The 10,875-nt window shown below is 38.8% G+C and overlaps 1 protein-coding gene across 1 annotated transcript in view; it reads right to left on the bottom strand.

Annotated features, from left to right (window-relative positions):
- Window positions 1–6,186: 6,186 nt before the first annotated feature.
- The window catches only part of bmerb1.S (bMERB domain containing 1 S homeolog), a 99,978-nt gene continuing 95,289 nt past the window's right edge, over window positions 6,187–10,875 (bottom strand). Inside the window, exons 4-6 of the mRNA XM_041578513.1 lie at window positions 7,885–7,999; window positions 7,525–7,607; window positions 6,187–6,511 (exon numbers count right to left, since the gene is read on the bottom strand). Coding sequence (XP_041434447.1) covers window positions 6,399–6,511; window positions 7,525–7,607; window positions 7,885–7,999 — 311 coding nt within the window. The 3' untranslated portion in view covers window positions 6,187–6,398. The remainder of the gene's footprint in view (window positions 6,512–7,524; window positions 7,608–7,884; window positions 8,000–10,875) is intronic.

The raw sequence follows: 10,875 nt of genomic DNA, 5'->3' as shown, positions 1-10,875 counted from the left end.
ATGGGACCGTATCAGCACTTTGTATAGTGGAAGAATAATACTCTCCGGCTACAAAAGTCTTTTCCATTGTTTTCTGGTCCAATTTCAGAAGAACACAGGAACATTTATGGGTGTTTCACCTTTAGTTGCCCTCACCCTTATATTCTGTTGAATACTTTCAAGTTAGGATTCAGCTTCTTCTTGGCTTGTATAAATACCAGAACAAGTTTTGCTAATGGAGTATCCGTTCAGGGTTAGCTTCTATAGGCCAAAATAACTCAATTAACAGTATGGAAGACAAACATTAAGCACCAACAAATATTTATTTAAAATTGTATGAGAAGGAAAACATAACCGCTTTATTTTATAACAAGTTGACAGGGACACAAAAAATACATATATTACACAAATAATGTATAGTCTTCCCATCTCACGAATGTATTCCTTTACAAATACAAGGAAAGTCCAAAAAAATTAGTTTCAGCTAATACAAATATATATATATATTTACTTCTAAGGGGGTTAATAGGTCAATCACACTTGTGTCCACCCAAGAGATTTTGAAAGTGCAGCTGATGGACATGACTTTTTTGGAATCCTGGCAGTAGGATGAAAGTCTACTGGGTGGGACCATAGGCTTCTGCCAATAAGATGCTTGTGATGAACATATTTTCCAAAAATACAGTTTTCGGATTAATCATGGCTATAAGATGCCCTTTATTTCCGTGCATATACAGTTTGTGCAGTCATCCGCACATCGCAAGTAATACACGAGCGTTTACCTATAGATACTTGCCATGTCCCATTAAATTGCAATTGAAAATATTCTGCTCCATTCCAGTGAAGAATCATAATGATAAAATTGCCCGTTCAATCTCTGTGTTTAAAGCAACAAAGAAAACTACTATAAAACATTCCTATTTAAAATTTCTCCTTTCTTTGTGCATTTAATTGAGCTCCCCTCGTGAACCCCAAAGCAGCAGGCCCTTCCCGAATGTTTAATGGGGTTTGAGGGTCTGTGTGCTGCAAATGTCCATAACCGCTGTTTAACTATGGCGTAATCGCAAATGGCGACTATTTATGTGCACAATCTGCGTTTGAGTTACACCACGACTTTGGTGGCAGAGAAAATATTTGCAAAATATAATCTCTAATTGTAAACATAAATTTCGCTATTTTCACGCACAACAACATTGCACAGTGGGCGCACTTATGCAAACGCTCATCTCATTTGAGACCCATATGTGTGCCAGGCGAATTTACAAAATAAAATGGAAAGACTGACACAGCAGTGCAATATTTCAGCATTCAGGGAAAAAAAATCAGTATAACCATTTGTGAATTAATATGCGCAGAACAAACTTTATAAATGACCCCCCAATGAGTGAATTGTGTAACAATTAATATCACTAAAACTGATGATATCACTAAGCACTGTTTATATTGATATCATTTGCAGGGTATTTATGGCTCTTGTGCATTATATTTATATCCAGCCTAAGTGGGTGGCCAGATGTTGGGCCATACAAGGGGAGCCTGAACCTTAAAATCTGAAGACAATACAAATGTGCTCTAACTGGGCCCCTCATGTACCTCAAATTGTATTCAGTATTCCGCACCTATACAGCTGCAACAGCAAAGTCCTTGGCACAACCGGTGCCTCTATGATGGCAGGCAGGTATGACTTTCAAAGTGAAGGAATTCTCTGCTCAGAGACTTGTAAACTACTATTTCCTTTAATTCCTTTAGTTAGACTGTGTAATTAGGCAATTAAAATCTATATTTCTGCCAGCTTAACTTCCAGCAGCCAAAGGGAATGGGTATAATGTAGAACTTGGCTACCATTGGGGCATCCAGTTCCCCCCTAACTAGGTAATGAAAATGACTCTGCCCTCTTCTGCTGCCATGGTAGCTTAAAGAGGTGTGGGATTCCAGCTGCTAAGCAATAGTCGTGTTTATATATGGTTTCTGTTAAATCAACAGTTCAGTGTAAAAATAAAAACTGGGTAAATAAACAGGCTGTGCAAAATAAAAAATGTTTCTAATATAGTTAGTTAGGCAAAAGTGTAATGTATAAAGGCTGGAGTAAGCGAATGTCAAACATTACAGAACAGAATATAACTTCCTGCTTTTCAGCTCTCTAACTCTGAGTTAGTCAGTGACTTGAAGGGGGGCCATGTGGGACATAACTGTTCAGTGAGTTTGCAATTGATCATCGGCATTCAGCTCAGATTCAAAAGCAACAGTTCCCCCCCATGTGCCCCCCTTCAAGTCACTGATTGTTTACTGCCTGGTAACCAATCAGTGGAAACCAGGAGAGCTGTAAAGCAGGAAGTTGGTTTCTGGCTATTGTGTTAGACATCCGGTCACTTTATACATTACATTTTTTTCTAGCTGTATTAGGAAACTTTTTTATTTTTCATGGGCTATTTATACCATTTTTATTTTTATACTGAACAAGGTGTCAGAATCTGGGATAGTTGTATAAAGAAGCTGGAGTATGACTAGTAGTATACAGAATAAGTATAATTAGTATAAAAAGCTAATCATTTTGGGAAATCACATTTTAGGAATTCACTTTTTATACACTGGGTCAATTTGTACCTGGGCAGTAACCCAGTTACAACCAATCAAATGCTTACATTTTTCTACTTGCAGTTGGCTGGAAAAAAAAACAACCTAATCACTGATTGGTTGCTATTGGTTATTGCCCAGGTGCAAATGTGGCCACTGATAATTAAATTATTATTCTATTTCTCACTGCAGCAGCTTTGTCTTGCCTTTCTTTACTCAATCACCTTCCCCTTGTTTTTTTCTGAGCTATTATTAGTCATCATTAGGTTCTCCCATTACCAATTCTCATGAGTTCTCTTATTGCTTTTTCTTTAGCATATTTTACATTTGCCATGTTTTTTTTTTTTTTTCCTTTGGAAGAGGAATATTTATTGTGTTTACAAGTAAATTTGAAGAAAGTGCGTATAGACACTCCAAATTCTTAACTGTTTCCCATTGCTTTGCTGCCCCCAGGGGGAATGCCCCTAACTTTTTACTTAGCCCTTGGTGCAGATTCAGGGATCACAGTTCATGGCAGCCATCTTCCGGGTCTTCGGTAATCTGAGATGGAGACAGGCGAATTGTCGCATGTGAATTTGGCGCAATTAACCCGTTTGCAACAACTGCGCGTGCACCGTAATGGACGGAAATTGCCGAAGCGCCGGAAGAAGACCCGGAAGATGGCTGCTACGAACTGCGATCCCTGAATCTGCACCGAGGGGTAAGTAAAAAGTTAGGGGTATTTCACCGGGAGGTGGGGGGTAGGGGTTTTTTTTGGTAAAGGGTTGATTTCTCCTTAAACACCATTTTATAGTGACATATAACAGCACTTAATTGAGGCAAGATCATGGTAATTCAGCAACTGGTGAAAAGATAAAGTTTATTTGACACAAGCGCCGTAGATTGTGAACTCACAAAGATTCAGACTCCCAAATAAAGGAATCACAGTAAATTGATAGTAAAAACTTGTAAAAAGTAAGTTGTTCGTGGGAGAGCATAGAGATATGGCTCCACAGCACAGAAAAACAAAGAACTGCTCTTATAGCCAAGCAGATTACTCTGCCCTCAAGGCCAGGGTATTAGTGACCCAAGACTTAACTTGAGAACAGAATCCACCCAAGTCATGGGGCTCCCAGTGGAATGTGTGTACACAGAATTTTGTTCTCTCTCACCCTCAACAGGGAAATCGCAAACATTATACTTGGAATTGTGGATTGAGGAATGCCTCTAAGGATGGTCCAGCAGGCCATCCTTTTTTGGGCAGAGTTTCTTGTAACGGAAGGGACAGTCAACAAGAAAATGTAGTACAAGCCTTTACAAATAGTGTATTTTTGCATACCCACCAGAAATATTTTGCTTAACGCTAGGTTATATGGGAGCCAGTTTCATCCCGGTGAATGTTCCATATTGTCACACTGAAATGGGAACGTTTTCCCCAAAAGTCTTTATCTCTGGGAAACTGCTGATGAACATGCTGGCCACACAAACTCAACCCTAAGGGATGTTTATCAGCTGTGCATTTTAATATTTGATGCTGGTCAAATGTCATTGCGCTTAAACAAATGATAGTTTCAAAAACTCAAATTTGTTAAGCACAGAAAGCTCAAATGTAAAACTTCAGCATCTAAAAGCTTATTATAGGTTTATGCAGAAGTAAATGGAAGATGACCTAGTCAAAATGTAAGCCATTTTTTTAATATGACTTTTTTGGATTTTTTTCGACAGTTTGTATACCAGTTGAAAAAGGTGTGTAGAATACAAATTCTATATATTAGTTTTTTTTCACATTTTATTTCAACAAGTTTTTTACACTAAGATTTATTTATAAGAATAAATAAGCAAACATTTGAATTTGCATTTTAAATGTTTTGGTATGGTGATCCTTTATCTGGAAAACCCCAGGTCCCAAGCTTTCTGGGTAATAGATCCCATACCGTACCAATACTAACTATAGGCTGGCTATAAATGCTGAAATTTAGTTGAGCCGTTTGATCGTTTTTAACCACACTGCCCAACGTACATATGGCTCTTTGGGAAAAGTGGTTTTGCTAGATCACCCTGCACACGTCCTTTGTCAAAAAGTGAAGACTTAATCTGCTATTGCCGCTTATAGGCAGGTGGATAGGGCATCACCAGGCGAAGAAATGAGAGAAGCCGCAGCTCCTCCTCGTGTCTCCTCAGATCCCACTCATTTGGTCCAAATTAAATGGAACAATGCTACTTAGCCATCTGCATGGATAGGAGAATTACACACCTTAAACTATTCTTCTTGTGAGCCAATGACTTAGATAACCTCAAGGTCAGACCATGTTTGGTGAGCAACTGTTTGAGAGTAAAAAAGGAGAACATGATACACATGATGCTAAAATATAGTGGACACTTGGGGCATCTTTATCTCATGGGTAAACAGTTGGTTTTCTTGGAGTGTGCAACAAATCATAAAGAAGCAGTCTGTTTATGGGGCAATGTGTACAATGCTTTTTTTTCTGCTTACTTTCCAGATGTCCCATCTATGTTTCTATTCTACAAACTAGAGACACCAAGGTGCCAAACCATTAAAGGGATCCTGTCATCGGAAAGTGTTACTCCAGCAGAATTCTGCACTGAAATCCATTTCTCAAAAGGGCAAACAGATTTTTCTATATTCAATTTTGAAATCTGACATGGGGCTGGATATTTTGTCAATTTCCCAACTGCCCCTGGTCATGTGACTTGTGCCTGCACTTTAGGAGAGAAATGCTTTCTGGCAGACTGCTGCTTTTCTTCTCAATGTAACTGAATGTGTCTCAGTGAGACATGGGTTTTTACTATTGAGTGCTGTTCTTAGATCTTTTGTTTGGCTGCTGGGGGGGGAAAAGGGAGGAGTAATATCACTCCAACTTGCAGTCAGAGCACAAGTCACATGACATGGGGCAGCAGTTTCAAATTCAATTCCTTGCAGTCCCCCATATGTACAAACTCAAGCCTGGGCTGGGTTTCAAAATAGGCTCTAGTATTCCAAGTACACAGAGCAGGTCTGGACTGGGAGTCAAAATAGGTTCTAGTATTCCAAGTACACAGAGCAGGTCTGGACTGGGAGTCAAAATAGGTTCTAGTATTCCAAGTACACAGAGGCCCAAACAGCCTCCCACCAGCCCACTAAATAGTGACTGTCTATGGCACCAGCAGCCCTTCTGCTATTTGCTGGGTCTGTACAACAAATGCCTCCTTTATGTAGTTTATATTCAGCAAGTATCCACTTTAAAATTCACCAAAATGTATTTCAGGGGTCATATGCCAAATTCAGTGGAAACATTTGCATTATTTTTACCCGGGAAACCTTCCCAGAAAAGAAGCCAAGTAACTTGAAGAGGGAACAGTGTCTGCCCCTATACCAGAAAAACTAAAACGTATTAAAATGAAAAAAATTGGGCCATGTGATGTCTAGCCACAGATAGTGTGTTTTAATGGCAGTGTAATATAAGTATTACTTATATATAGCTGCATTATTCAGGTTGGACCAGTATGAGGCTCACTAAACCTGGTCATTCTTAAGTAACAAACAAACTGCTGTTTTTTTCTCTCACAAGGGGCCGGACTGCTAACAGCTACTTTTACTAAGTGCTGTTACAAACCAGGAATGATTGCCGGCCAACTTGTACCGTATATTATGTACCTTGGTAAATACACTCCTCTTTTTTTTTTTTTTTACATGCTCTTTGAGTGATCCATGCGACAGTGAGAGTTTCACTATTGATACACTATTGGTAAATGCGTTACAGCACATACAGTTCAGGTTAGCAGGATTTTGGATGCTTTGAATCCTTTCAAGTGAAACCCATCATCCCGTTGGAGCGTTCTGATCAGCGTTGTCCTGGCAGCAAGTGTTACATAACGCTGCACTGAGTTGTGCCACAGCAATCTTTCAGGATGGCCATTCCTGTTTTTGTAATGGAAGGCTTGGTGGGCGGGAGTTCTGGTTTCTTCTCTACTAGAGTATCTGTGAGGGCCATAGAGAGCAAGTTACAATGTTGGAATGGATTTAGGAAACTTGCAAAAACCTCAGTTGATCAAGTTGTGATCTAAAAGTACTGAACAGACCTGCTAAACACTAGGGATGCAACGAATACAGGACTCGGTTCAGGATTCGGCCAGGATTAGTCCTTTTTCAGCAGGATTCGGATTCGGCCAAATCCTTCTGCCAGGCTGAACCAAACCGAATAATAATTTGCATATGCAAATTAGAGGCGGGGAGGGAAATCACATGACTTTTTGTCACAATACAAAGAAGTAAAAAAAAAAAAGCATCTTTTGTTTTGCCATTGTCTGACGTCCCCCCCCCCAAATTTACTGTCTAGGGAGTTTGGCTTGTTTTCTACATTTCATTTAGGGGGGTTATTTATCAGAGTCTGATTTTATCTCAACATTTTCTGCTGCAAATCCGCTCAAGTTTTTTACGCTTATTTACTATTACATGTTCGTGAAAATTTACTTTGCGGGAAAAATCATATTTTCATGGTTTTCTCGGACTCTTCACCCGAAAACTCTGAATTCTTATGTTTTTTTGCCCGGAATTTTTTGCACGAAACCCAGCGCACATCAAAAAATCATTGGGACTTCTCCCATTGACTTATATGCAACCTCGACGGGTCTGAGATGCCGGATTTTCTCATTCAGACTTTTCCATCCTCTGGGGTTTAATAAATTCTGGAAAATTCATGATTTTTTTAAAAGTCCAATTGTATAAAAAAAAACACGAATTTTTCATGATTTTTGAATTTGGTTTTTAGTAAATAACCCACCTTATGGTAGAACTGTCCCAGCTTGTAGGAATAGGGTTGGGTAGGGATAAAAGAATATGGAACTCAGAAGCACAGGGGGGGAAGGGAAAAGAATGAAAGTTAGTGGAGTCAGAAGTGAACACACATTGTAGGATGGAATTAACAGTGCGAGAGACATCCCGTCGTCATAATTATCTTTGTGTCTGTCCACAGTAGTCTCTTAAACACTTACTAGCAGCTGGTTTTGTCGCTTTGTCCAAGGGTTTTAATTTGATTCGGAGGAAATCTGCAATTTCTTTGTCTTCTTCTTTTTCCCTGAAAGCAGAAAAAAATAAGTACTTTTGTTTGCATATAAATATTTATATTTATAGAAGTGCCTGGGTGCCAGAGAAGTAAATAAGTGATAGAGTATGGTGCCCAAGGTGGAAGGAGATTGTCACTTGTCCAAGGGGTGAGAATCAGGGCAATTAGCCATTCAGCTGGGAGGGGTGATGGAAAAAGCAAATGGTGGAACTATGGGAAATTGTGGGGACACAAGTATAAAAGATATAAGCCCTACAGTGTCCCAGGCTCTTGGTGCCATGAATTTCACCTTAATCGCTCCACTTCTGCATCATCAACCAGGAAGTCCCTTTTCTGCACCAGCTTTTGGATCTTCTGGATCAACTCATCTTCACCTTTCTTTTGTGGATTTGTTTTGTCCTTCTCTGCAACACATGAAAATAAAAGAAGGATTGTGGCTGCACAGTAACCGGCCTGTTATCTGTATTTATATAGTAGAAAAAAACAGCATAATCCTTTATTTAGAAAAGCAAAGATGATTTTAAGGTTATTTAACCATCAGCCCATATTGTATGATCTGTCCAAGCACACGGAGGACTAAACTACACCATTCTGCACCAAACAATTGGTAATAATTTACTTTAAGTGTGCAAGATTGTGTATACACCAACTGCAGACAGTACAGTATACAGTATAGGGAATATGGTTCCCCCTATTGGAAAATATGCAAATATTTAAGTGCCTTTATATGGTTCATGGAACTTCAAGGTAAAGCACGTTATATATAGGATATATTTTACAGGATATTCATATCTCTTGTGTATTGTGAACACATAATTACTTGATATCAATTCCACCTTTCATCCAACGCCCTCAAACTTTTTTCTCCAATAATGTCCAAATTTATATTTACTAATGAGGTCTTATTACCCTTATAACACACCCCTTTGCCATTTCAACAATTTTTTATATTCTTGAACTATGGATCAAAATCACGGAACCCTATTTATAGTATCTCATTATTAAAGCCCTTAAGTTGCAAGCATTGGCAATATATTAAATACGGTATAATGACCTTAATTCCTGCTCGTCCAGACATTAAACAAGGGTAATAATGGGAAGTTTGTCATTGTTCTGTACTCTTGAGTAGGAGAGAATAATATTGTTATTATTCTACTAATAACATTGTTTGTAAGATTTACTTCAGTTCATCCACAAAAGCAATAGAGATTTGGTTGATCGGGTCTGGTGCTTGTAATTCATTTGGGTTTGGGTCAGGGTTTGGTGAAGTTAATTTTTTCAACTCCAGTCGCTGCAAAACAATTCTCTAAAGACCACATTTTGTGCACACATTATCTAGGAAGTGCCGTCACACAGAGTAAACCTCAAAATGTGTCCATGTTCTGGTTGATGGCTAAGTGGAGATGAGCATCCACAGACATCTTGCTCCTTGAATAATAGAGAATACTCAGTCATCCTGAATACTTGTTACCTATTGCAGAACAGTTGGAACAGCACCACTGATTAAATATTTAAAATGCCACATGGCCTGAAAAGTTGCTGTAATGACCTACATGCAAAAAAGGTAATTTAAATATATTTTATCAGTGGTGCTGTTCCAACTGTCCTGCAATAAGTTTGCCCATGGGAAGTGGTCATTGTAGAATGTGCACTACGTAGAGAAGATTGTGCAAGTTCCATTCTGACTACTTGTTGCCCAAAAAAACCTAAACATGAGGCTGTTGTACTTCTCTAGACGGGCCTTTACTCTTTGACCAAATAAATTTATCAGGGATTCTGAAGAAAAACATTACTGTTAGAAACAATGTTCCTGACTTATTTTTAAAGATTCACAGGCAATCACATAACAAGGAGCTACCAGGCTACAAATCTAAAAGATTTCTTCTAGAGCTGCCCACTGCCCTAAACTTTGTCTCAGATATACACACATAGGGGGCGATTTATCAACATTTGGATTTGAAGTGTTTCAACAAATCAAATCTGCGAGCTTCTGAATTTGAATTATGCTGAGAAAAACTTGTATGTCTGATATTAATAAAGCACAAAAAGTTTGTAAAGTATAAAGTTCATGTTGGAGGCAATTATTTAAATGTTTAACTGAGTAAAAAATTGAGCTATTTGTATTTTCCCACACATTTTTTTTTTAAAAAATTTTATATTCAGAATTTTTTAATAAATAAACACGGATTTGATTTTTTTATATATATATATTGAAAGCTAAGTTCTATCTACACATGTATAAATCTAAATAAATCTTGACCAACTCTCGTTATCACCCTGTTTACAGAAAAACATGTTCGTTCCTACTTTGTAGTGACTGTCAGTTCACTTTTTGGAAAACAATGGTGTATTAACTGCATTTTACAGGCATATATAGGGCAGCAATATGTTTTACCCGAAATCTTACCCTAACAGACTTCCAAATTGTCTTTTTAGGGCTAGTCCACACGGGGAGATAGCGACGCGTTTGCGGTCGCGGCGACAAAGCGCCGCGACAGTCGCCGCGACCGGCGCAGGCGACAGTTTTGTATGGGCGCCTATGTAAAAACGCCTGTGCTAACAACATGAGGCGATGCGCTTTTCAACAGTCGCCTGAAAAAGCCTGGCGAGGCATTTTCAGGCGACTGTTGAAAAGCGCATCGCCTCGACAGCAAACGCGTCGCTATCTCCCCGTGTGGACTAGCCCTAATTGTCCTATGTTGACTGTTTACTGAAATCTCTGCTGCTCCTGGCTAGCACTTGGTTTCACAATGCAGTTTCAACTAAATGCATTTTCATATGTCAACTAGTACAGACCTGATGGAACAAGTCTGTCAATTTATTTTTAGGATTCTGTAGGTTCCAATCGCCTTTACTACAGCGCCTGGAGCCTTATGATCCCCATTGTTGCTGGAAAGCTGTTGACACGAGCCACATAATCATGTTTTGTGTCATGATCAAAGTAACTCTGTGTAAGGAAGGGTGTTTTCAATATATGTGTTTGTAAATGAATATTCCTGTTACCCATTATTAAGATATACTTCTTTCTACCATATATACCAGTGGTGGCCAACCTGCAAAAGCCGGTACCAGGCCTGAGAAGAAACCCCTGCAGTTAGTTCTATTATTATTTCGGTTCTGTGCAATTCCTTTTAGTATAAACCCCTGCAAATATAACTCCCTTCTCAGTTATGTTAAACATTTAATATTTGTTAACAGGATGGAAATTGCAAGTGCCTTCCTTAAGCATTGAGGATTCTGCATATTCCTGATGCATATAAAATATATTAAGTGCCTTTGT

The sequence above is a fragment of the Xenopus laevis genome, chromosome 9_10S (assembly GCF_017654675.1).
Source record: "Xenopus laevis strain J_2021 chromosome 9_10S, Xenopus_laevis_v10.1, whole genome shotgun sequence".
NCBI lineage: Eukaryota > Metazoa > Chordata > Amphibia > Anura > Pipidae > Xenopus > Xenopus laevis.
This window is presented reverse-complemented; position numbering and strand designations above follow the sequence as displayed.